The following is a 27,954-nucleotide window of genomic DNA, read 5'->3' as shown; positions in this document are numbered from 1 at the left end:
GGTAGGAGACCTGCGCCCACTTCCCAGGCTTACCGTGGAGAGCGGGAGTACGGGCAGGCGCCGTGTTACGCAGTAGAGCGCACGGTGTCTCCTGTACGAGTGCATAGCCCAGTGCGGGTTATTCCACCTCCCCGCACTGGGAGGGCTAGATTGGGTATTGAGCCAGGTGTCATGAGGCCGGCTCAACGCGTCTGGTCTCCAGTGCGTCTCCTCGGGCCGGCATACATGGCACCTGCCTTACGCATGGTTTCCCCGGTTCGCCTACATAGGCCGGTGCGGGTTATTCCACCTCCCCGCACTGGTCGGGCAACCGGGAGCATTCAACCAGGTAAGGTTCAATGCTCAAGAGTGCCAGTACTTCTCCACGGTCCGGTATTTCCGGCACCACCTCCCCGCCCCAGCCTAGTACCTACAGTGTATACACTACGCACTAGGCTACCAGTGCGTATCCTGAGCCCTGTTCCTCCTCCACGCACTCTCCCTGTAGTGCGTGTATCTAGCCCGGTGCCTCCAGTTCCGGGCCCACGCACTAAGCTACCTGTGCGTCTCCAGAGCCCTGAACCCACTGTATCTTCTCCCCCTACTAATCCTGATGTGCTTGTCCTCAGCCCGGTGTCAACAGTGCCGGTACCACGCATCAGGGATAGAGTAGGCTTTGAGAATACAGTGTGCCCTGTCCCTGCTCCCCGCACTAGTAGGAAGGTGCTTATCATTAGCACGGTGCCTCCAGTTCCGGCACCACGCACCAGGTCTACAGTGCGCCATATCCGGCCAGAGCCATCCGTCTCACCAGCGCCATCTGAGCCATCCGTCTCCCCAGAGCCATCTGAGCCATCCGTCTCCCCAGCGCCATCTGAGCCATCCGTCTCCCCAGCGCCATCTGAGCCATCCGTCTCCCCAGCGCCGTCTGAGCCATCCGTCTGCCAGGAGCCTGCAAAGCCGCCCGTCTGCCATGAGCCTGCAAAGCCGCCCGTCTGCCATGAGCCTACAGAGCCGTCAGCCAGACAGGAGCCGCTAGAGCCATCAGCCAGACAGGAGCCGCTAGAGCCGTCAGCCAGACAGGATCCGCCAGAGCCGCCAACCAGACAGGATCTGCCAGAGCCGTCAACCAGACAGGATCTGCCAGAGCCGCCAACCAGACAGGATCTGCCAGAGCCGCCAACCAGACAGGATCTGCCAGAGCCGCCAACCAGACAGGATCTGCCAGAGCCGCCAGCGAGCCATGAGCAGCCAGAGCCGTCAGAGAGCCATGAGCAGCCAGAGCCGTCAGAGAGCCATGAGCAGCCAGAGCCGTCAGAGCGCCATGAGCAGCCAGAGCCGTCAGCCTGCCATGAGCGTCGAGAGCCGTCAGCCTGCCATGAGCGTCGAGAGCCGTCAGCCTGCCATGAGCGTCGAGAGCCGTCAGCCTGCCATGAGCGTCGAGAGCCGTCAGCCTGCCATGAGCGTCGAGAGCCGTCAGCCTGCCATGAGCGTCGAGAGCCGTCAGCCTGCCATGAGCGTCGAGAGCCGTCAGCCAGCCATGAGCGTCGAGATTCGTCAGTCAGCCATGAGCTGCCCTTCAGCCTGAAAAGGCTAAATACCCAGAACTGCCCATCAGTCCAGAGCTGTCTCTCTGTCCGGAGCTGCCTTTCAGTCCGGAGTTGCCCCTCTATCCTGATCTCCCTCTCTATCTTCATCTACCTCTATATTCTTATCTATCCCTCTATCTTGATTTATCTCTCTGTCCCGGTGTTATCCTTATTAGGTATATTATTAAGAGAATTGTGTGGGGGAAAAAAGAGGGTGGACATTCTTGGAGGGAGGAAGTTAGGATGGATTATGGTGGGGTGGGAACCGCGCCCGGAGCCTGAGCCACCACCGTGGTTAGATGCCCACCCAGACCCTCCCCTAGACTTTGTGCTGGTGCGTCCGGAGTTCGCACCTTGTGGGGGGGGTACTGTCACGTTCCTGACCTATTTATGTTAGTTTTTGTGTGTTAGTTGGTCAGGACGTGAGGTTGGGTGGGCATTCTATGTTATCTGTTTCTATGTTGGTTTTGGTTTGCCTGGTATGGCTCTTGATTAGAGGCAGGTGGTTTGCGTTTGCCTCTAATTAAGAGTCATATTTAGGTAGGGCATTCTCACTGTTTGTTTGTGGGTGATTGTCTCCTGTGTCCGTATGTTATGTTCGTACCACATGGGACTGTAGCGTTTGTTTGTTTCGTTTTCGTTTCGATGTCGTCTGTTTCCTGTACGTAAGTTTATGTTTAGTTATGTAAGTTTATGTTCAGGTCTCGTCAACGTCGTTTTGTTATTTTGTAGTTTTGAAAGTGTTCGTGTTGCCATCTTTATCGTTGTTATAATAAAGATGGCTTATTTTCCAACTGCTGCATTTTGGTCCGTCAATCCTCCACACGATCGTTACAACATGTGACAATAACTATTTTATTTTATTTGAACCCCTAGCCTAGCTAACATTAGCCAGCTAGCTAACGTTAGCGTTAGCCACATAGACACCTAGCTAACATTAGCCACAACACATTGGAATTCGTAACATATCATACTTTTAGCAAATCCGTAACCTATTGTACATTTTGCAAATTCGTAACATATTGTACGAATTGCAATTTGTAACATTTCATACAAATTGTTATTCGTAACATTTCATACTAAATGGAGTGCCTCGGATTTATGTACAGAATAATACAAGATGCTTTGAGACCAGATCGTATAATTATATACATGCAGCTTCTCTTCTGTCATTTTATGTTGCCCTAGAAGACTAAATAAACCCTTTCTCACCAGAATAATGTCATAAAGCATTCATTCTATCTACAGTATTTAATCCAGTTGACAGCAGTAAAGTTTTATATATCATCTCTGCTTCTTTCATGGCGCAAAGACGTTTAGGGATGGGGGACAAAATGCAATACCTCAGGAAAGTTCTCTGTGTAAAATGTCAAATGATATCAGCTTGACCGGTTGTAAGGAAATAGAAAGCTGTGAAAACGACGCAACATGTTTCTTAAAAGATTTCAGTTTGGCTTGGGTGCATTTTTTGTGGTTGAAATACTATCAGCTTTTATAATGCAAATACAGATAGCACCTATACAAATGGTAGGCCTATCTACCTGAGCATTTGCATTCTCTCAAGATGCTGAAAGAAATCTGATTTCGCCACTCCTGTTCCTGAGTAAAAACGTAGCCTAAATTTGGTCTATCATATTACTGTAAGACATGCTTAATTCTGCAGGAGGTAAGGCTATGTGAGAAGTTATAGACCTTCATTCAATGTCCAGATTTTAGTTCCCATTTAACCCACCTGAACAGTTGGCTACAGTTCCCTTGAAGTGCCATAGGCCTTATTTGAAGTCCCATCTTGTGACTGTAGAATTTGTAGGCTATAGCACCTCACACATAGCATAGGCACTGCAGTCATCCTCATTAACCACTTCACCAAATCTTCCTCAAACATTAAGCTACTATTCTGACCCTCCCTCCTCTTTATTTTCAACTCTCCATTTCGCAGCTTTTTCAGTTATTGTCTAGGTGGATCAACCGGTTTAACCAAAAGCATTTGGCTATTGGCATGTAGGCTATTTGGCATGCCCACAGTTAGGCCCTAAAGATTAGGTTTACGCACTAATGCCAGATAGCCTAAAATAATGAAAGAAAAACCTCAATGTAGCCTATATATATATATACATACCTATATATATATACCTCTATCTCTATCTCTATATATATATTGCACAAGAACTTAAGAAACACTTAAAATAAGGACTGTGTTTCATGTAGGCTTACTCTGGTGTGACGTTTTGATAACCATGGGTATTATGACTCATACTGTGGTACTCTATTACGTAATGCTGAAGATTCACAGTAATTGGCACAGAACAGCACAGTGCAGTGTATGTAGTACAAGGGCTAGGGCACTTTAGGGCGGCAGGTAGCCTAGCAGTTAGGGCGCCAGGTAGCCGAGCAGTTAGGGCGTTGGGCCAGCAATTGAAAGGTTGCTGGTTTAAATATCTGAGCCGACAAGGTGAAACCTCTGTCAATATGCCCTTGAGCAAGGCATTTACCTTAATTTGCTCCAGGGGCGCTGTACATAGATGACCCTGTAAAACAACACATTTCATTGCACCTATCTGGTGTAGCCAACATTATGTGACAATGAAAACATCTTATTTACTTTAAGGCTTACATCAACCCCTAAAGGGTCTATCAGAGTACCGTACCGGTACACACAGCAGTGTTCTAGAATATTGTACCTTTGACATTCATACTTTTTGAATTCTCAGCGCACCTCCAGCAATTCCTCCAACTGTCAACAAATTCAAATGTACAGAAGCCGTGTACTGGAGACTTGTTGGTTAGGAATTGCGGGGAGGTGCGTGTTTGGGTCATTCCCCTTGGATGTTGCTCTCAGAGCTACGTAGCTATGTCACAATCAGTGGTGTGTGCTCATGGATGCCAAGGGAATTAACCAAAAATATTTTATAAAATAACAGCCAATCAGCGATGAGCTAAACTGAGCGATCTCAACTGTGAATGGTCCTGGCACACCAAAAAAAAAGTGTCATAGAATAGAATAAAACTTAATTGTCCATCCAGAATGGCCATTTTTCTTTGGCATCACCTTCATTAAAAGAATCACATACATTCTCACATCATACACATTTAAACCAGTCAGTGCATCATGTTGCATAAACAACAACATAGAGGACATTAATACATTCACTCACAACAACCACTGTCCCAACTGCACTAGATAGATAGGTCCAGATACCAATACAATTTACTTTACTTTACTTTTTTAGTAGTCCAACAGCACAAGGAACAAATTAATGTTTGACCACATTCTTCTTGGCCATGGGCGTTCTGAAGCACCGGCCAGAAGAAAGCCTCTCGAACTGAGGGTGTAGAGGGTTCGCCAACGACAGCCAGTGCTTTCTTTATGGTTGCCTTGTGGAACAGAAGTCATAGGAAGACAGTTTGGATTTAACTTCACACCAATTACATCACATCAAAAACAGATTGCCATTTCCAGAATTTTTTTAAATTGTTGCATCTTGTTGTGCTTCGGTGGCTAGCTAGCTAAAATCATCACATTCCTAAATTGGATGGAGATAGGTATTTGGACTTGTGGTTTTACTTAATTCTCCTTACTGGCCAACGATTATAACGACTATTCTGATCCAACCATAAATTCATGCATTGTGCCCCTGGCCTGAGAGGATGGAAGTTCAATATGTAGCCACTGTAGATGTAGTAGGCTAATGTTAACTAGCTGGCCTGGCGCATCGTTGCCTATGAAAATAAGTTAGGCTAGGGAGCAGGTATTTTAGCCAGGTAGCCTAGGACAACAAAAACTAAAAGCATGTACTGTATGACAGAGTCATAGACCGTTTTGGCAACATGAAAGTCATTGGCGTTTCTCTATAAGTAGGGTGAGTCAAAATTAGTTTCTTTCTACTTGCACCCACGCACGCACACACAAATCACAACCATGGACAAGCCACATCATATTTAGCTAACGTTGATTGGACTCAATTGTTTTTCGTATCTTTTAGTTGTCACTGTATTACACTAAGCAATATGTGATTTGATTATGTTGAAATGGTGCTGGAATAGTGGAGGCAGCTCCTGTTTTCTTTGCAACTTGTGGTAACTCTCCAGTGCTCTAAATCAATTTTATTTTACCTAAGTCTCATAACCTGCTGTATAAATGATCCTAACCTGGTATGAAAAAGACACTTCTGATTGTAGCTGTACTCCCTCAGAACTCCCACTCGCCGTTGCGTTGGGTTGCATAGCAAATGGAGTAAACAAACAGGCAGTGCTCATGCCTTTGCCACATGCACACCCAGACTTGAAGTTCGCTAGCCTAGTTGATTTCAACATGTTTTTTGTCGTTGTTCTTTTAACCTTTTATTTGATCAGGGAGTCATACTGAGACCAAGGTCTCTTTTACAGATGAGCCCTGAATTACATAAATTACAGAAAATACACACATCAATATAAATACAAGCAGAGAGAAAAACAGTCATAAAAAACAAACATATTCATCAGTCAGGTCCTCAATCAGCTTTCTGAATTGCCCCAGAGGCACCAGAACATCACATTTAAGAACACTTTCAAGATTGTTCCACAAATAAGGTGCAAGAAAACTAAATGCTGATTTACCTCACTCAGTAGAGACCAAAGGAATTTCCAAAGTTAACCATCCCTGGGACCGGGGGAACTCGTGTCTAAAATGAAGTAAAGATATTAGGTGCAGTGGGACGTCTTGTAAAACGGCTTTATAAATGAAAACATAGCAATGTATCAACCTACATGACATCAATGAGGGCCAACCAACTTTATGGTGGAGAATGCAGTGATGAGTACTACAATTGGTGCCAGTAATAAAGCGCGGTATTCTATGATGAACTGCATCAGTTTTAATGAAGTTGCAGCTGTGTTCATGTCACCAAAGTCTAGGACTGATAGGAACGTCAACTAAATAATCTGCTTTCGACTATTTAGCAAGAGGCAGGGCCTATTTCTATAAAAGAAGGCCATTTTTATTCTCAGCTTCTTAATTAATTCCTCGATATGGCTTTAAAAAGACAGTTTTTCATCTATCCAGATGCCCAGATATTTGTAAGCAGGGACATGATCAATATGGACACCATCAGAGAGCTGCAGCAGAAATGGATAAAGCATATGAGCCCCAGTGGATTTGTTTTCTTCACATCAAAGCAAGGCATCTAGCACATCATGGAAAGTAAACTGTTGAAATGAAAACAGATTCACTAGATGTTGACAGTTTAACCGTAATTTATAACATTGATGATTCACTTTCTTTCACTTAAATATCCACACTCGCCCAATAATTACTTTTGGTAGCTACTTTCAGCAGACAGTGTGGCAATTCAGGTTGGGTTTTAGTATGTTTGTACATCTTTACGAACCGGAGAACATGCAGAGTTAAGCGTCTATCGTAGTCCATAACGTGTAATATGTACTCACAGCAGTGTTGGAATATTGGACCGTTGGCCAAATGACAACATTCAAATGAATAGAGGACATGTACCGGGAGCCGTGTTGGTTGGGAATTTAATCGAACGCTGTTTGGGTCTTTGCGTATGGAACGCCGTTTGGGTCTTTGCGTGTCCAAAAAGATACACGTCAAATAACACAATTTGAATTACAGAATGGTGTGTGCACAAGCCAAGCGGCACCAGGTAGCCTAGTGGTTAGAGCATTGGGCCAGTAACCGAAAAGTTGCTGGATCAAATCCCCAAGCTGACAAGGTAAAAATCTGTTGTTCTGCCCCTGAGCAAGGCACTTAACACACTGTTCCCCGGGTGCTGTGGATGTTGATTAAGGCAACCTCACCTCTCTGATTCAGAGGTTGGATAAAATACACATTTCATTTGAAGGCATTCAGTTGTACATCTGATTAGGTATCCCCCTTTCATGTTATTGTCAAAGCTGTAGAGTACTACGTTGGTAATAAGGCATTATTGTTTGACCGAATGGGAAAAGGAATCCTTTTAGGTTTAGGAATCCTTGTAAGTATTAGCTAGGTAGCCACTTGTTGTTCTCCTATTAAAATAACTAGCTAGCCAGCTACTTAACCCTGTTGCCCAAAACGAACGCTATAAACATCCATACTAGTATTGCTTGACCGGACGGGTTATGTGTCGCCAAAATAAAAGTCCCTCTTTGAAAGTGATGCAGAAGGTTACAATTGGTGGAATCATGCCATATTTAGACTAGATAATCGTAAACAAGGTTGGAGTGTTGGAATGTGGAGCAATGAAATGGAGTATGAGTCTAGTCCCACAGAACACAACTGGGAAGAGTTTACACAAATATTAGTGTCATAGTAGCTCTTATCGCGGGACTGTGACTGTGGGAAATCACCTCCCCAGTCAGCCTATTGTGCGTATTGACATGTATATTTCATTGTACAGCTTTACCTAAGGATTGGGGATCAATGAAATGGGGTATCAGTCTACTCAGTATCCAAGTGCTTTTTTAGCAAAGTCCTCAGAGTTAGCAGGCTCCAAAACATCCAGGTTGTATTGTTTTTCCACTGAAATAGTGTTCAATACACATAGTAGGTTGAGTGATACAATAAATGTGTCTCAATTCACAGTATTTTCAGATACTGATGCACCGATACCCAATATTTTCCTTGCCAAAAAAAAATAGATACCGATAACCGTTATTGAACATTTTTGCCGCCTTTTAAGCATTCCAGTACAGTTAAATAGTTAACACACACACGGACACAGCAGTCTAAGGCACTGCATCTCAGTGCACGGGGCATCACTACAGTCCCTGGTTCGAATCCAGGCTGTATCACATCCGTCCGTGATTGGGAGTCCCATAGGGCGGGGCACAATTGTCCCAGCGTCCTCAGGGTTTGGCCGGTGTAGGCCGTCATTGTAAATAAGAATTTGTTTTTAACTGACTTGCCCAGTTAAATAAAGGTTACACACACCACACTGACCAAAAAGTTATTTTGTTGGCATTTTGGTATGTCCCTATTACCAGTAAAACATAATCAAAACCTATTTCTTTCAGTTACTTGCTGTGCTGTTTCGTTGTTCATTTGTTCAGTCGTTTCGTTCTCAACCAGGATTTCATCATTGATGTATACAGAGAAGCGAGTCGGCCCGAGAATTGAACCCTGTGGCACCCCCATAGAGACTGCCAGAGTTCTGGACAACAGGCCCTCCGATTTGACACACTGATCTCTATCTGAGAAGTAGTTGGTGAACCAGGCGCGGCAGTTATTTGAGAAGCCAAGGCTGTTGAGTCTGCCAATAAGAATGCAGTGATTGACAGAGTCGAAACCTTGGCCAGGTCGAGGAAGACGGCTGCACAGTATTGCGTCTTATCGATAGCGGTTATGATATCGTTTAGGACCTTGAGCGTGGCTAAGGTGCACCCATGACCAGCTCTGAAACCAGATTGCATAGCGGAGAAGGTGCGGTGGGATTCGAAATGGTCGGTGATCTGTTTGTTAACTTGGCTTTCGAAGACCTTAGAAATCTCAGGCAATACAAAAGAGGTTGAACAGACTAGTAATAGGGGTTGCAACAATTGCGGTGGATAATTTTAGAAAGAGACGGTCAAGATTGTCTAGCCCTGCTGATTTGTAGGGGTTCAGATTTTGTAGCTCTTTCAGAACATCAGCTATCTGGATTTGGGTGAAGGAGAAATGGGGGAGGCTTGGGCAAGTTGCTGTGGGGGGTGCAGTGCTGTTGACCGGGGTAGGGGTAGCCAGGTGGAAAGTATGGCCAGCTGTGGAGAAATGCTTATTGAAATTCTCAATTATAGTGGGTTTATCAGTGGTGACAGTGTTTCCTAGCCTCAGTGCAGTGGGCAGCTGGGAGGAGATGCTCTTATTCTCCATGGACTTTACTGTGTCCCAGAACTTTTTGGAGTTTGTGCTACAGGATGCAAATTTCTGTTTGAAAAAGCTAGCCTTTGCTTTCTTAACTGCCTGTGTATATTGGTTCCTAACTTCCCTGAAAAGTTGCATATCGTGGGGGCTATTCGATGCTAATGCAGAACGCCACAGGATGTTTTTGTGCTGGTCAAGGGCAGTCAAGTCTGGAGTGAACCAAGGGCTAAATCTGTTCTCAGTTCTACATTTTTTGAATGGGGCATGCTTATTTAAGATGGTGAGGAAAGCATTTTTAAAGAATAACCAGGCATCCTCTACTGACAGAATGAGATCAATATCCTTCCAGGATACCCGGCCCAGGTCAATTAGAAAGGCCTGCTCGCTGAAGTGTTTTAGGGGTCGTTTGACCGCAGACCCATTACGGACGCAGGCAATGAAGCAGTGATCGCTGAGATCCTGGTTGAAGACAGCAGAGGTGTATTTACACGGCAGGTTGGTCAGGATGATATCTATGAGGGTGCCCTTGTTTACGAATTTAGAGCTGTACCTGGTAGGTTCCTTGATAATTTGTGTGAGATTGAGGGCATCTAGCTTAGATTGCAGGATAGCCGGGGTGTTAAGCATATCCCAGTTTAGGTCACCTAACAGTACAAACTCTGAAGATAAATGGGGGGCAATTAATTCACATATGGTGTCCAGGGCACAGCTGGTGGATGAGGGGGGTCTATAACAACCGGCAATGGTGAGAGACTGGATTTTTAGAAGTTGAAGCTCAAATTTTTTGTGCACAGACCTGGATAGCATGACTGAACTCTGCAGGCTATCTCTGCAGTAGATTGCAACTCCACCCCCTTTGGCAGTTCTACCTTGGCGGAAAATGTTGAAGTTGGGGATGGAAATTTCAGAATTTTTGGTGGACTTCCTATGCCAGGATTCAGACATGCTAGGACATCAGGGCTGGTGAAGTGTGCCAAAGCAGTGAATAAAACAAACTAAGGGAGGAGGCTTCTGATGTTAACATGCATGAAACCAAAGCTTTTACGGTTACAGAAGTCAACAAATGACAGCGCCTGGGAAATAGGAGTGGAACTGGGGGCTACAGAGCCTGGGTTAACCTCTACATCACGAGAGGAACAGAGGAGTAGGATAAGGGTACTGCTAAGGGCTATAAGAACTGGTCTTCTAGTGCGTTGGGGACTGACAATAAAAGGAGCAGATTTTTGGGCGTGGCAGAATAGATTCAGGGCATAATGTACAGACAATGGTATGGTAGGATGTGAGTACAGTGGAGGTAAACCTAGGTGTTGAGTGATGATGAGAGGTTTCGTTTCTGTAGGCACCAGTTAAGCCAGGTGAGGTCTCTCCGCATGTGTGTGGGGTGGGCCAAAAGAGCTATCTAAGGCATTTTGAGTGGGACTGAGGGCTCTGCAGTGAAATAAATCAATAAGAATTAGCCAAGACAGCAGTAGACAAGCCATATTGACATTAGAGGCATAAAGCAATCACAGGTGTTGATCAGAAGAGCTAAGACAACAATGGGTAAATGTCGATGAATGGGCAGAGCGGGTCAGTTAGGTACATACAGGACCTGAGTTCTAGACTGGGGCCGGCAGGTAAACAAAATGAGGTACCATGTTATTGAAACAGTACAGGGGGCATCAGCTGTGTAGCTGAGTGATCATAGGGTCAAAAGAGCAGCAATAGGTGAGTCAGGGTGCCGTTCAGTAGTCACTACTACGCTAGGCGAGCAGGGAACACAGAGTTCAGAAAAGCTAGCGGGCCGGGGCTAGTAGATGGTTCTTCGGCGACATTATAACAGAATAACCTGTTGAGACCACATCGGGCGATCACGTCGGCAGTCCAGTTGTGATGAATCGGCGGGGCTCCGTGTCGACAAAGGGTCCAGGCCAATTGGAAAAGGAGGTATATTTGCCCTAGAATTAGCTGGTATATGGGCCTAGCTTGAGGCTAGCTCAAGGCTAGCTGGTGCTTGCTTCGGGACAGAGGTCTTAGCTAACAGTAGCCACTCGTTTGCAGCTAGCTAGCTGCAATGATCCGGTGTAATGATCCAGAGCGGCAGGAATCCGGTGATATGGTAGAGAGAGGCAGTCCGATATACTCTGGGTTGATATTGCGCTGTGCAGACTGGCAGGTGTTATCCGATCTAAGGCTGGCTGGTGACCGAGAAAAAGGTGAAGACCGCTAGCCGTGGCTAACAAAGACTAGTAGCTAGTTACCTGGCTAGATCCTGATGGAAGTTCCAGTTATAATGGAATAAAAATAGCAGATCCGTACCACATTGGGTGAGGTGGGTTGCAGGAAAGTATATTTAGTCCGTAGATAGAAAGTGAGATTAAGATATATACGAAATAGACCGGCTATTTACACGGGATAAGACACGGGATAAGACAAAGACAAATACACACGTCCTACTGCTACGCCATCTTGGATCCAAATGACCTCATGTCATTGATCCACAATTCATAGGTAAGGCTGTACAGTGAGATATCTATTCCCCCAATGCAATTCTACACAACCAACAGCGTCAGGGGGTAAAGCCACATTCCTTAGCTGTGCCACATTATGTAGCACAGGACACTCCCTCACAATGTCCCAGACGTTTTCAGACTTGTATAAAAGGTTTCCGCCTGAGGAATCGAGGCAGCACCATCTGCCCTTCAGAAGCCCAATGGTGCGCTCCACAACAGTGTGTACCTGGCAAGGGCGCACTTTGTAGTTCCTCTCCTCTGCGCTATGTGGGTTGGTGAAAAGGGTGAGCAGCCACAGCTTGAGGGAGAATCCACTGTCGCCTGTAAGGTTAGTGAATGGGTTAGGCACTGCAGTAGAGAAAAATTGCAATTGATTTAGAATTTCTACATGAATCATCTGTACCTAGAAGCCAGCCAACACGCACAGCTCCGGCCTCAAGTCTGCGCCCAACACTGCTGTTGCTCCATATGAATGAGTCGTGGGTTGACCCAGGCCACCGAGCCACTACATTAGTCAGTACCATGTCCGGATCACATATGATTTGGACATTAGTGGAATGGTAATGCTTTCGATTTTTGAAAGCAAATTCATTCTCACTCGGTGCCCATATAGCAACATGAGTGCGGTCAATAGCACCAATTACATTTGGGAAACCGGACATTGCTGCAAATTGCACTTTTTTAATTTGCCTGTTCACCCACCGTGTAAGGAAACTTTATGTAGAGGTGCATCAATCCAATTATACCTCCTAACACGTCTGGCATAACATGGCTAAAGGTTGTCTGAGAGATTCCTGACCTGTCAGCCAATTCCCTTTTAAAAGTGCCTGTTACGTTCCCCAGTTTCTGTGTTGTGGGTTTGTGTATATGTATGTGTGTATTTCAGGAAATTGCTTCCTGAATTCCCCCAAGCAGCTGATTGGTCAGCCCCATTGCAGTTTGGAGCTCTGATCCCGCCCTCTCATTAGGGGAAACAGCTGTCTGCAATTACAAACTCCTTCTGCAGCTGGATAAAAGAGTGTTCCTTTGTTAGGAGAGAGAGCTTCTTTGATGTCTTGTGTTGGTTGTTGCTCAGAGACAGTTTGTAAAGTATTTTGTAGCCGTTCCTGCTGAGGTATGTGTATGCCAGAAGGACTGTTTGATTATTTAACTTGTTCACTTTATGTTTGTATTATTCTGTTTAATTTGTTCCCAGGGGGAAGGGGAAGGCACCTTGGGAGTGCTTAGGCAAAGAGGCCTGCGGGCATACATATACCTGTAGTATGTACTCTGTCTATGCACACTAGGTAAGACCTGGACTGACCCATTTCCCCCCCCTGTATTTTGGTTAGCGTGCCAGGTGGTGTTAATGTAGGTAAGTCGTGGGTAGGCAGGTAAGGTAGGAGGGGACTTTTGAACTTTTACCTTCTTTGCTTTGGTTCCGTCTAGCCCCTTTTCCCCGACTGACTTGTGAAGGAAATAAATTCCCTGTAAACGGTAATATTCTCGGCCCATGTCATCCTTACCCACACCTACTGTACAGTCACATACCATTTTCACTCCACGGGGAGTTGAGTGTAGCAGGGTGTTCCGTTCCCTCCAAGAGGCGTATGTAACAGTGCCTGTTGACAGAAATCCGAGGGTTGTCAGGATTTGAAGTGGGGCAGGCACGGCTTGGTTTCTGCGGGTGTTTCTCTGTATAGCTGGGCCCACTACAGCACAGAGATCCAAGAGAACAGCTCTTGGTAATCGGAACTGGTTTATAAGCCGCTCATCATCATTGGCCAGTAAATCTTGCTGGTCTCTGAATTTGCGCTTTCAGAATTCTTCCATTCGCCAAATCTTCCAACAGTGCCAAAGCAGCCATTGTGCGTCATTACACATTGTAATTGCATGCCTTTTTATACCCACCCATTTGATTGTCAAAGCTACCCAATTGCGTAACACCTTCAGGTGCGGTAATTACCCTGATTGTAACTGACCATGACAGGGCCGTTATCACGTTGACATTCTGCGCAACGAACATGTGATAACATATAAAACTGTGCACTTGTATCAGCCCGACTGAGGCATTGAAAATGGCATCAGTTTAAATGTAGTTTGTCTTACTGTTCACCTTATTACATTTCAGAATAAATTTTATTACACGCAAGTATTGTATAATTTCAGAACCAAATAAATATGATTTCAGATTGAACTGTACAACATATTTGAGGGTTTCTTTTGCAACAACAGATCTCCATTTGTATGTATTATCCTAAATCATGTTTTTTTTGTGCGCACTCCAGGGACGTCTTCATATATAATACGTGAGAAGTAATATTTCAATTTATTTTACACAATGGTATCAATTTCACATCGTTTCTCGAGTTTCATCCTTCTGCCATCTGCCATCGGAGTCGCAGTTTCTCGTTTGTCCAGTTTACGTGCGTACCTATGGGTAACGCTTCGAACACACCGGCTGCGTCATTGCATCACTGCTGCATAACATTTTGCGCAACTAGGCAACTATACTTGATGCAGGTACCTTTTGCAAATGGTCGCATGCGGTTGGACACATGGAGGAGAGAATCATTTTCGCAGTATCCTCAAAACCGTGTCTTTTTGACACAACTGCTGACAGCTACAGGGACATAAACACAAAAAATGCTGCTTGGAGACAAGTGTCCACGATAGTAGGATTGCCAGGTCAGTTTAGTAGTGAGCTTGTGCTAGATGTGGCTAGTTAGCGTTAGCTAGCTAGCTAACCTAGCTTGCTAACCTAGCCAATGAGGTGTGTGTGAAAGAAATAGTCATACCACCTTCCACGTTGGTCTCATTGTTGAAAGAGCCTACTCTGCCTATCTTGACTATTTATTATTGCATTTCGCTCCAAAACTGCATATTGGGGGGAAATTATATTATAGGCTCTCACAATTAATTTGAGGATGTCATCGAATAAATAATATACTTGGCAAATAAATAAATAAAAAATGTAAAGAAATTATGCAATCAAACTGTTTTTATGTAATCCCAAATTTTTACTGAATGTGTGCAAAAAAAAGATCTACATTCATATTTTGCTACTTTCTGTCAAGTCCACTCATACAATTTGATGCATACGTTCGATTTATCGAACGTATGCACCACACAGAACGCACTGCAACTGCCTCTGCAACGCAATGCTGCAAGGCAAATGCAGCGTTCCATTGGAAATGAATGTACTTCTGGTGTATCGAAACGCAATGACGCAGTCGGTGTGTTCGAAGCGTAACAGTGTCTGTGGAGGACCGCACATTCTCCCGTCAAGTTAAAAAAAATAATAATCCCAGAATTTGTTTAGAAAGTGGCGTACGCAGCCTTTTGTGTCTACGCAACATTTATAAATGAGGCCCCAGAGCTTGGGGGTATCTTAACACTTGTAATAATTTTTCACTTGCCTTTTTCAAGTGTTAAATGTCATTTTTTCGTACATGTGTTTTTTTCGCCTGTCTAAAGGTTCAAATCATTTTACCTGGAACACGTCTTAGTTATAATTTTTCACTTGCTTTATTCAAATCAATTGTTATTTGTCACATGCGCCAAATACAACAGCTGTAGATGCTTACAGTGAAATGCTTACTTACAAGCCCTTAACCAACAATGCTTTAAGAAGTTAAGAAAAAAAAGTTAATTGAAAAAAGTAACAAATAATTAAAGAACACCAGTAAAAGTGTCAAATGTCATTTTTGTACACGTGATTTTTTTTTCACCTGTCCAGTGTGCATTTGCAGGTGATTAGAATGATTATGGTCATTTCTACACATATCCATCACACCTTTCCAGTGTGCATTTACAGGTGATGTTAACACTAACCCAGAGACTGTCTAGAGCATGGCTCCAGAGACTAGTTGGGCAGACCCCCCCCCCCCCCCCAATAAATAAAGAATTAAAAACACCCTAATTACATATAACATAGACAGAATAAGACACTTGACCAATTAGATCATGAACCTATATGACATAACTTAGCCTTTTGATGAATAGTCCTTGGGTTGTTGTCATTTCTGATGTCCACAGTTGGGAAGTTAGCTACTGAGATGATTTCTACTGTCTCTGTTGCCTATGTATCCAGCCAAACAGGCGACAGTAGTTGCTTTGTATCTTCCAATATCTGGAAGTGTTATTTGCCTGTATCTACAAATGTTTTCACACACTGGTAGGTATACACTGTGGCAAATACTCTTCTTACAAGGAAATAGTTATAGCCTGAGGCACCTGTGGTTGATTACGGGATATGGTATTAAAACTCACTTTCTTCTGGGAATGCATGTGTCGATAGACTATTTCAAAAGTTGTTTGAGATTTGATTATCGTAACTGTTTTTGATTAAATTCTTTTTTTATTCAATTATTTCTGGAAATAGATATGACTATGGACTATTTCATACTTGTTTATCTATTTCCCTTTGTGTGTCAAATAAAAAATGTGTTCAGAGCTAAACATTTGTTGCCAGAGTGAATAATATGTGAATGCTTGTCAAAATAGAAAAAATAATTGCTCTGAGGAACATTACCAATCGTCTGAGCATTGTGTCCTAGCCGCCAGCCCTTAACACTACACTAATAAATAATATAAACCGAGTGTACAAAACATTAAGGACACCTTCCTAATATAGCCATTTCCTGGTTGCAAAAATTATATGTCACCTAATTTCAGTTTGTGACAAAACAACCAGTTTTTGGGTAGAGAATTATTGTACCATCTAAACCACTGTGAAATATATTTTCCATAACCAAAACGATTGCATTTTCGGCTGTTGGACGCTGGTGTACAAAAATAAAATATAAAAAACTTAAGAACTGGAAGAATACAAATGTGAATTTGGTCCGGTTGCCCAAAAAGTTACAAATTATGGTGCCACTAACCTCCCGTTCCTGTTTCATGTTGTAAATTTGACTAACATGACAGACTTGATTGAGTATTAAACATTCCACCTAATGGGGCATTTTCATAGCTAGGTGGCACTCCGCACTACATGCAGACAAAAACTGAGGTCGAAGAGGTCAAGGATCAGTTGTATAGAAAAAAACATTTAGAAAAATAAAAATCCAAACTTTGACCTTTATTTTTCCCTATCTCCGTTCCTGTCTAAACAACATCAAGCAATATGTCTCAACAGGGAGAGACTATAAGGACACACCTGGCCAGCGAAACAACTAACCAAGATCTAACTTTCGCCCAAACCCTTAACCTGACCTTAACCTAAGTTCAACCAATATTTCAATTCAATTTGTTTTGCATGCCGGGTATGTGCGCATATTTTTTTCCCCATCAACACCGGCAACCGTGTTTTGTATCTTCAAAACTACAACTTCACAAACAACTTTCACCTCGAATAAAGTCCATGAAGATGTCAATAACCTACATGAACACAATTAAAACACCATTTTATTCAACACAAACGCGCACACCTTAGTTAGGTAGGGAGACCGCTGTGATTTTTTCCCTTTCTGGCACCGCCAAATTCACCAAACATGTGAGAAGAACTTATTAAATGGTATGTATGATTTTGTTCTTCCATTATTGTACTTGTCATATTAACGGGACTTCCAGTGCTGCACTGATTGGAGGAGATTATCCAGAGAGGGGATCACAGTGACTGCAGTTCGCTGGCTTCCTCCTTGTAGGCATTGCCTGTGCCGTTGTGGACTTACGCAGAGCCTGAACCTAGCCCGTCCAAGTGAGCACAGTACTTTCCAATCTTACATATTCTCCCAAAGGACATCCCACTCTCATCTTGAAGAAAACCATGCCAGAGTCTGAGCCAGCTTTGGGCTGATGTCCGTTTGTAAAGGGTTTTAAAAGAACTTTGAAACCGTTTTATATTCTAAATGTCAATATTAACACACCACTTACATCTTAGAATGTGTAGTCCACAACAAAAAGCTATAGAAAACTGATTAAGATCCAATTAATTTGGACAAATACACACTTATTTCATGAAAAACCCCACATTTTCCCGTTCCTTCTTTCTCTCTTCTCTCCCTCTATACAGACTGTTGTTCCCAAGCTTGCACGCCGGCACCCCACTAATACATTTTTTCTTCAAAATGTGATTCTAAAACGATCCTCGTCGCCTCAATCATATTATTTCAAATGAAAAGCTTAAATGTCTTGAGCCAATAAGTATTCAACTCGTTTGTTTTGGCAGGCCTAAATCAGTTCAGGAATAAAAATGGAACATAATAGTCCCATAATAAGGTAAAATATACCTTCTGGAGCGAGGGCCAGCCGAAGAGAGCATACAGGTCGCAGTGGTGGGTAGTATATGGGCTTTGGTGATAAAACAGATGGCACTGTGATACACTGCATCCAATTTGTTGAGTAGAGTTTTGGAGGCTATTTTATAGATGACATCACCGAAGTCAAGGATCGGTAGGATGGTCAGTTTTACGAGGGTATGTTTGGCAGCATGAGTGAAGGATGCTTTGTTGCGATATAGGAAGCCGATTCTAGATTTAATTTTGGATTGGAGATGTTTAATGTGAGTCTGGAAGGAGAGTTTACAGTCTAACCAGACACCAAGGTATTTGTAGTTGTCCACGTATTTTATGTCAGAGCCGTCCAGAGTAGTGATGCTGGACGGGCGAGCAGGTGCGGGCAGTGATCGGTTGAATAGCATGCATTTAGTTTTACTTGCGTTTAAGAGCAGTAGGCCACGGAAGGAGAGTTGTATGGCATTGAAGCTCGTCTGGAGGGTAGTTAACACAGTGTCCAAAGAGGGGCCAGAAGTATACAGAATGGTGTCGTCTGCGTAGAGGTGTATCAGAGAATCACCAGCAGCAAGGGTAACATCATTGATGTATATAGAGAAGAGAGTCGGCCCGAGGATTGAACCCTATGGCACCCCCATAGAGACTGCCAGAGGTCCGGACAACAGGCTCTCCAATTTTACATACTGAACTCTATCTGAGAAGTAGTTGGTGAACCAGGCAAGGCAATCATTTCAGAAACCAAGGCTATCGAGTCTGCCGATGAGAATGTGGTGATTGACAGAGTCGAAATCCTTGGCCAGGTCAATGAATATGGTTGCGCAGTAATGTCTCTTATCGATGGCGGTTATGATGTCGTTTAGGACCTTGAGCGTGGCTGAGGTGCACCCATGACCAGCTCTGAAACCAGATTGCATAGCGGAGAAGGTACGGTGGGATTCGAAATGGTCGGTAATCTGTTTGTTAACTTGGCTTTCGAAGACCTTACAGGCAGTAATGTTTCTAGGATTGCCTGGGAGTTGTTTGAGTGGGGAGGAGAACACTGAAAACTAGCTGCTATTGTCAGAGGGGTTTGGAATTCTCTTTCTTATTGGTCTATTAACTAATTTACCGCCTGGTGATGTCACCAGGCAGGCCAAAATTCCATCCCACCAAAAACAGGCTGAAATGTCAGGTGGCCTTTTCAAACAGCTCTTACACTGAAAGGGTATTATCATAATTTTCACTGCATTATTCCAACTTCTTACTAGTCTATTACAGAATTCCACTGGTAAATCACTCACTCTGTTACATGGCCTACGGAATGTAATGTAAAATGTGACCAAATTGGCATTTTTGGTTTCATTTGCTTGTCTTAAAGGCCCAGTGCAGACAAAAATGTGATTTCTCACTCTATGAAGTTATGTAGTATATTCTTGGCCAGGTTACAGTTGTAAATGACAACGTGTTCTCAACTAGCCTACCTGGTTAAATAAAGGTGAAATCAAAAAATATGTAAGCATTCACATTTTTGCATTTTCTTATAAACAAATACAGCAAAAAATATGCAGGTAATGCAAATGTAGACTGTAATGTACATGCAAATGTTGGCACCATATAAATCTCTACAGAAATCCAATGGTGTAATAAACAACACCAAATTGGTGGTGGCTGGTTGGGTGTGTCAGCTCACATTTTCTCCAGGTAAGCTGACGAAGAGTGGAGGACACAGACCAAATGGTTTTACAGGTGGCAATAGGGACATCAGTTGTATAAATGGTTGGCCATTTCCCCTAGCAAGGAACATAGCCTAATCACACTTCAAAAGGCCCAGTCGTATAGGTAAGATCTTAGTGCACCACACCCTGGAAATGGGTCTTGTAGTTCCGGACGTAATGCTGTTTAGAAGTGGGAATGCCACTTGAAAATGCAGAGCCACTCGCAAATGACGTCTGATGTGCAGTCAGTCACATTTGCAAAATAAGGCAATTTGTATACTTACTCCATGTTTTGGTACAATACTTCAGATTTTTATTTTTGGGGGAGTCAACACTGTATTTAATGGAAAATGTCCTACAAGCTCTGAACTGTGTTTCTGATCTTGATCTTAAATAATTATTGTATGTTTTCACCCCACTTATTTCCACCGTACCATATACACTAGGCTTACATATAAGTGGTATCACGCACATTTGTTAAATAGCATGTTTAATGAATCTCACAAGTGAGTGGGACCCCCTATTCCCATCTTCACACAGGCTTCATATGTATAACCAGACAAACAGTCCGTGGACATGAACCTGAAAATCCACAACTCAGCATTAACTTCCAGCTAAATCCCATGACAAAACAAGATAAAACATGGGCCACACCTCCCTGCCCCAAGGGTCCTGAAGAGCAGGTCCTGGGGCCACAAAAGAAGCCAGTTACGTCACCCACTGCTGCAGTTCCAGATAACGGGCCAGAGACACACACACAGGGAGGGTCAAGGGTGTGTGCGTGTGTGTCTGTCGGATTTGGGAAAGGTTCCACTTCAGGGAAAATGGTCTGACAACAACTCTATTCCTTACCTGAAAGAGTAGGTCAAATACAAACCATTAATCAACCTATTTTCTAGGTTAATCAATTGCTTGATTAATTTGTCAGAAAACATCAAACACTTTCATGAGTTAATATATTAATGTAGTCTACTTGCAATGAACCAGTACTGCCACATAATTAAGTTTGCACCAAATAAAATAATCTGCACATTTAGAATTGGTGCTGTTGTGTAGCCTATTTTGATAGAAGTTACAATTTTTGAACCACGAGAGGGCGCTACCGCATAGCAAATAAAAGTGACACCATAGGCTTTAACAAACCCAATCCAACATAAACCACTAGCGTGTAAACCAAAGGAGGTCGCTGTCTCCCTTCACACTGCAACGTTAGGCGTTTCCATTTGGTCTCTGGTTTCTTAGTAGATTATTAATGTTATTGCTAGAAGAGTATGGGTTCTGCTGCACAATTATATCAGTTACCTAACTTGGGAGTGTCGGTATTGTGAATTCAATGAGCAACAACAGACCAATGCAACAATTTAGATATTACCTGACAGAAAATATGGTTTCAAAAGCAGTTTACAAATGATAGCATTAAGAACAACAATAGGCTAATCATGATAATATTAATAAATGTCGACAAAAACATTTAAAATATAAAAAATAAAGAGTAAGTCTTGTCAATCAAATGCAAGAATTATATTATATTTTTAATATGGTTGCTTTGCATCTAGCCTCAGGGCCGGATTACCGAACGGGGAGGCAGGGCACGTGCTCCAGGGCTCCCGACCTACAGGGGGCCCCCAACCCAACAACAACAAAAATATATATTTTTTTTATACAGATAGCATATGTTAGCAAAATGTGTAGAATTGCAGAAAATCTGCTTTAAAAATGCAACTTTTTGTTTTTGAACAAAAACATAAAATGAGCTATAAAACAGCACATTGTATTCTCTGCCTCATGACAAAAAGTGTAGAATTACAGGACATTTGCTTTAAAACTAAAAAATATATATCTTAGCCTCAAAACAAAATGTGTAGAATAGCATTATAAAACTACACATTTTTCTCTCTGCACCATGGTAAAATGTATTGTAATGCAGTAAATTAGCTGATTTCCATGCAAAAAAATTAACGTCACATCAAATCAAACGTATTTATATAGCCCTTCTTACATCAGCTGATATCTCAAAGTGCTGTACAGAAACATACTTAGTTGAGTATTAGGATGAGATTTGATGTTTCACTTGTAGAACTAATATTTCACCAAATTTGAGGTTTCACTTGTAAACGAGACAGCTAGGCTATTCGATTTTTTTAAATGGTGGGTGTTTGCTGTTTTACATGGGTTAGGTTCTTTACAACGGAGCAGCAATGAAACATCTGAAATCTCACAATAATTTAAAATGGTGGTCTTTACAATAGGCTATTGGACTATTAGAAGCGGAGGCATTTTTTCTTAAACAGCAATAATATGTGGTAGACTTCTGCACTGCCAACCTCTACGCTTTGGTTTGTGAAGCGGTTATTCGATCTCTCCTGCGGGACGTGGCTGTGCAGCTGGTGAGGGAGAAGCGGTAGGGGCTGGGGATTGGAGGAAAGGAAAAATACATAGTAAGCAATCTTTAGGCAGCAACAACAGTTTCCCATCGACTTTCGAAAGGCATTTCACTCACTGCCAATACTGACACCACAGGCACAAATCAAAAGCTAAGCTCTAGATGGCCCCCGTCCAAATCTTCGTACCAGCCAATGGAAATGGGGTATGGAGGCATTTTTTTTAAAGGGTTGGACGTAAACGAACCAATGGGATGGTCGAGCGATCCGGCTACATGAACCTACAACTGTTTGGGACTTTAAATACGGTGTGGCGCTCTACTCGGGTACATTTAAACAGAACCGTGTGGCACAACTCGACAGAAACGAAAATATTTTGCTACACTCTGAATCCAGGCATTTATCCATAAAGCATTTTGTTAATTTGTTTGTGGCTTTTTGGGTTGGACTTTGGTAAGACAATGTCCAACGTCCAGCTATCAAGCAGCGCCCTGGAGAGGTTGGCCGCACGGAGGACCTTTCCTCTCCACGCACGCACAGGCGTCTGCCGTAACCTTTTTGGACCGGTGGACCACGACGAACTGAACCGGGAGATGAAATCCAAGATGTGGGAGATTTCTGAGAGGGACCAGCGGAGATGGAACTTTAATTTCGACGCCGACGTGCCACTGTCTGGGGACTACGAGTGGGAGGAAACCCCGGTAGATACGATTCCAGTCTTCTACCAGGACTCTGTACAGGTCGGGAGGAACAGGATTGTAACACCAGTCAATCTGAAGCAATGCGTGGACTTTATCCCACTGGATGTATCGCCTCTTTGCGAGGACCGTTTGACCAACTCTGAAAGTAGCACTCCCTGTCCCACCGAAGTCAACCAGGAGAACTGGGCAATGAAGCAGAACTCGGGGAAGATTACCCGCAAACCAGCCCCGTGCGTTCGAAGCAAAAGAACGGCTACTACTGATACAACGACCACGGCACATATTACAGGTAAATATCGCTCACCTGTAACCATATTGGGTTTTACGCGTTGACGGTGATTGTCGAGATATTTGATGTAGTCATTTTCATGCTGTCCGGTCAAGTAGCTAATATTTGGCTACCTGGGGCCATGGCGTGAATTCCTGTTTTTTAAATGTTACTTTTCTTTCCAGACTTCTACGTGAAACGTAAAAGGACGACGACCGAGACGAAGCTGAGTGAAAGCACTTGCCAGCATCCTTCGTCTCCCATTCCCGTAGAACAAACTCCACGCAAGAGAATTCGTTGAAGGTCTGTAATGGTTTATAGTTTCAAGAGGAATGTGTGGCATTTTAGACATAGGCCGTGCGTTTTACTAATACTGGACAAAATGGTTACTTGTGTGTAATTGCTCGCCTGGGGGTTATTTAGTTGACGATAAGCGTTCGCCAGTAATGCAAAATCAGAATACGGTTACACGCTTGCACGGATTGAGGAGGCTGAAAAATGAGTGAGCGCTCGTAGTAGAGTAATGTGTGGTTGGGGGAGGGGAGTCTGTGTCACTGTGGCGGGAAAGGCTCGTGCAAATGGTGACGCCTGCTGGGGTTAGGCTACAACTCTGATTTTATTTTGAGACCACACTCGTGATTTTTGTCTGTACAATTTTTTTACATTTTTTTTAGTCAACGGACGCTAATGTATTTTTTATTTCCTTTTCAGACGTCAGCACTATTTTTGTGATAATCGTTTCTCCTACCGTCCGATTTGAAGGAGACAGAAAACAAGGGATGGAGAACCCGCCTGCTCGACTGTCCATCGGCTTGGTGCGTCTCCGAGTGGACCTATATGGAACGTAGCCTACAGTCCGTGGACTCTCAGGATTGAACGGTCGGGAGAGAGAATTCGCCTAAGGACTCAGACAAAATGTAGCATTCATGGTTGCTTTGCATACAGCCACTTGACAGTGTTAAATGTTTAACAACTGTGCAATCCTAAATTACTTTAAATTGTCTACACTGGCCAAAAGTGTACAGCTTTATAAAGACATTATAAATGTTTATTTCTGTTAAATATTTCTGGGTTGTGTAAATAGGCAATTTTTTAAGACTATTCTAACTTATAATTTATTTGTTTCTTTAGGCCTACATTTGCAAATGCCGTTTTGAGTTAGTCAAAGGGCACATTTTTTATTTTATTTACAAAGTTTTATTGTGATGTTTTGCAATCATGTAGCTTTTTATAGTGCACTTGAAACGTAGATTTCATCGTGTTTCTGAGCCGTTTCTATATCATTGCCCTCATTTTCTGTTTTGCAAAAGATGCAAATAAAATATTGTCATTGAAATTTAAACATTTGTTAATGTTTGTATCTTCTCCGAATGTTTGTTTTTAGTAAGGGTCAGCTTTATCTTGTGTAAGAATAGTGTGAATTATCTAACGTGTAAAGTAGTAACTGAAGCTTACAGCAGTATAGACACCAAAGCCTACGTCACCTCATAGCTAAGCCAACATCTGTTGCCCCCCCCCCCCCCAGTCATTGCACCAGACACAAGAAAAATTTGCACCGCCTGCTCTGTTTTGCCATCAAATAGCCTACCCCTTTCCCTGTGATGAAAATAATTAGCCACTTCTAATTACACACTCATATGGCAAGATAATTATAGCCATTAGATGAAACAAGCATAGGCCTAGACACAACAATAAAATCTTACCTAAAATAAAAATGTACATTTCACAATGTCTTGTCGGTTCACCAATGTCAGCCCCACATAACCTAAACTTCCCTCGAGCAAAAACATAATTCAAGGTCAGCTTAAGGTTTTTGCTGTATGCAGCAACAACAAAAAGTTATCCTTGTTTTTTTTAATGAAATGATGATGGGCCTAAAAAGAAATATGAAAGACAATGTAAGACTTTTTTTCAAGAGGTTATAGGCTACAATCACCATACATTTTCAAGTTATATTTCTTTGATACCGGTAGTCTAAGTTTATCTCTGTGTGCCAATATTGCTTGTAGGCTTTGGGGGAAAAAAGTATAAGCTTAGTTGAATTGCATGATGGCGCATTTAAACGTGCAGCCATTGGCAGCTGCGGGATATAGTCTGGGATTTAAAGGCCCTTTCGCCCTTCTAAAGAAAGGCAGCAGCTGCCTTTGGAACCCCGCATTGTCCACACGGACACCCCCACATTCACCCGCACTCAACAACTCGTCTAAAGAACCTCTCACCCACACTGTTTACTCCGTGGAAACACCGCGCCACACCACTTCGGCCGTGGAGGCCACCTGCCCAAATAAAAAAAAACGACTAGTCTTTGTAATTGTCCTTGTCCATTGAAAGGAACCATTCAGTTGGTCATACTTGCAAGTTTACCCTTAATTGAAAGAAAGCAAACCACGCACTCAGCATGCTCATGCGCTATAGGACTTTGCTAAATGTATAGGCCTATGCCCCCTTCATAACGCTGACAAATGCCCCTATCCGTGGCTTAACCAATTAATATAACATGTTTATGCGTTATAATGTCTACATTTTGAGGAATTGGAAGACTTTTGATGGCGAGAATGACTTTGCCAGCTCCACGCATACACGCGTACCTCGGACGGTCTTGTTCTCATTTCCAACACAAAGAGCTTCCCATCTCCATTCTTTCCTTTTTGTTGCCATATGGCAAATCCATGTAGACATAGCCAAGACCCATTAATTCAGCCACATAATGTCCTGCATTGAAGAACAAAAGAAACGTTGTTTGCCTCCTCTATTGATATGAACGGCTGAAAAAAATATATAATTAAACTATGGCGATATCCAGCTAATTATAGCCCATATGTCCACAGAGAGTATCAGGGTTGTTCAACAAACTGTTAAATTCTCCATACTTTACATGTTTAAGATGACATATGTTCATGGGTAGCCTAACTTTAATGATGTCCCTTCCGAGTTTTAGGGGTCATCTTTCTTTCGTGTCAGCATTTGAATTTGAACAATTTGAATTTGGCCTATGGTCTTTTTTGTCTTCCCTGAAAGTGTTATTATTTTTTATTTTAAACGATTTTAAATATGATTCACCACATGATTCAGCGCATATTTTCTATGTTACTTTATTTCCCACGTATATTCCATCTACTTACTTATGCCTAAATACAATTAAAACACCATAACACTAATGGGAATTGGCGATAACAACCATTTCTCATTAGTTCATGAAAATACACTATGAATTATTGATGGCCTACTGATGATGTTTATTGGCCTACATTTCTTATAAGGAGTTTGGGTCATAGGCCTATTGCTTTCCAATGTGAAATAAAACATATTCTTCACATTTCGAAATAAAACTAATGAGGAGATAGCATTTTCGATTTTGAAAAATAAAATTACAGATAGGTCTACAAGTTTCAAAATGAACAATGGCATTCCCCATTTGCCAAATGTTGAAAGATATTACCAAAATGGTCTCAACAAATCACCAGAAAACGAAACAGCCCTAAGATGTTCAGTAAACTGTCAACAAAATGTGGTCAAATATAATTTATTATACGCTGCACATAACTTTTTATTAGGCCCACTAGACAACATTTTATGAAAAAACATTAGAAGTCTAGTCTTGTCGAAGAGTAGCTTAGCTGTCGACACAAAAAACTTTATACTTAAACATCTCACTTGCAATATTATAGATGCAAAACGAATTAATGTATTTATCTATGATATGGATGATATGATGAATGCAGCAGATATCATAAGCACTCCACAAGCTAATATTTCCATTCATTTGAACTATTTCCAAAGAGTGAAATGTGATAGGCCCATCTGAATTAAACATATGAGTCAGAGGCGTCATGTCCATATGGGGCATAGGGGCATATGCCCCCTCAGATTTGTCCTGTTTAAAAACGATGGCTTCACATCTTCACATACTTTGGGGTGCATGATGCCCCTGCATATGCGTGTTTAAAGTCAGATAATATTTTGCTCTTGATTAAGTCAAGATTGGATAAGGGAGTGTGTGGTTTTCTCAGTCTATGAGCATTTTTCGATTGTGTCTATTAGGAAAGAGTTGTTGAACCTAAAATATGAGTGTTGTTTCCTTGTAAAATAGTACAAATTATGGAAATAATATAAATTGTACATGTAAAACACTTGAAACCGAAACGGAACAGTCTTTGCACATTTGCCTGATCAGATGGGCCGTCCCAGTTTTCTGATTGGCTGAGCTGAGTTCACATTTAAAGTCAAGCGCACATTACCAAAGAGACTTGCTATGATGGATCATAAAAAAACAGAAAAGATGGTGCAGAGACATTTTGAGAGACCATAAAAAAAATGCTCTTGAGGCCACCGCTGCAACTTTTGTGTGAAATTAACCAACTTCTAAAAGTTCTGGTTCTGCTGGTCCGAGTTCTGTTACTGTGTCTGTGCTGAAAAATAATGCTGGGCTTAGCACCGACAGATCAGCAGTGCAGTCGAGGTAGCGAGAAAACAGAGAAAGACACACACACTGACGCAGATTTAGCCTACAGCTGCCAGTTAATATTTTGGCTCTATATCGTATGAAATAGTAGGCTAATTAACAGTTAGGCTAGGGGGGATTCGGGGGAACACTGGCAATAAAAAGTTGTTAGATTGGCTTTTATAACACAATAAATACAGTGCTATTGATTTTTATTAAATACAAGTCTTCATGTATTACAATGAAACACTAAATTAATGCATATAATTGCTAAATAATCCTCTGTTAAAGGTCAATTTGGGGACTGACTATGTATTTTAATTGTTTTATCAACATTTATTCTCTTCTGAATCTCAATCTCTTCTGCCAGCGAATGGG

At 42.5% G+C, this 27,954-nt stretch overlaps 2 protein-coding genes across 2 annotated transcripts; one reads left to right on the top strand and one right to left on the bottom strand.

Annotated features, from left to right (window-relative positions):
* Positions 1-3,740: 3,740 nt before the first annotated feature.
* LOC129862869 (uncharacterized) lies at positions 3,741-15,699 on the bottom strand. Its single transcript, XM_055934925.1, has 3 exons — positions 6,315-15,699; positions 6,165-6,229; positions 3,741-4,943 (listed from the first exon to the last, which is right to left on the bottom strand). Exon 1 carries the CDS (start codon positions 10,327-10,329, stop codon positions 9,031-9,033), a length of 1,299 nt encoding a protein of 432 aa, XP_055790900.1. The 5' UTR covers positions 10,330-15,699; the 3' UTR covers positions 3,741-4,943; positions 6,165-6,229; positions 6,315-9,030.
* Positions 15,700-22,447: 6,748 nt separating this feature from the next.
* On the top strand, positions 22,448-24,477 carry cdkn1cb (cyclin dependent kinase inhibitor 1Cb). The gene is made up of 3 exons (XM_055934924.1): positions 22,448-23,156; positions 23,321-23,438; positions 23,847-24,477. Exons 1-2 carry the CDS (start codon positions 22,628-22,630, stop codon positions 23,434-23,436), a joined length of 645 nt encoding a protein of 214 aa, XP_055790899.1. The 5' UTR covers positions 22,448-22,627; the 3' UTR covers positions 23,437-23,438; positions 23,847-24,477.
* Positions 24,478-27,954: the final 3,477 nt, after the last annotated feature.

The sequence above is a fragment of the Salvelinus fontinalis genome, chromosome 9, assembly GCF_029448725.1.
Source record: "Salvelinus fontinalis isolate EN_2023a chromosome 9, ASM2944872v1, whole genome shotgun sequence".
Lineage (NCBI taxonomy): Eukaryota > Metazoa > Chordata > Actinopteri > Salmoniformes > Salmonidae > Salvelinus > Salvelinus fontinalis.
This window is presented reverse-complemented; position numbering and strand designations above follow the sequence as displayed.

What these genes read in the sequence shown, in the direction of transcription:
- LOC129862869 (XM_055934925.1), bottom strand. Translation starts at nt 10,329, where the DNA reads ATGTCTGAATCCTGGCATAGGAAGTCCACCAAAAATTCTGAAATTTCC.
- cdkn1cb (XM_055934924.1), top strand. Translation starts at nt 22,628, where the DNA reads ATGTCCAACGTCCAGCTATCAAGCAGCGCCCTGGAGAGGTTGGCCGCA. An exon ending in GACCACGGCACATATTACAG is followed by an intron (nt 23,157 to 23,320) that starts GTAAATATCGCT and finishes TTTTCTTTCCAG; the next exon opens with ACTTCTACGTGAAACGTAAA.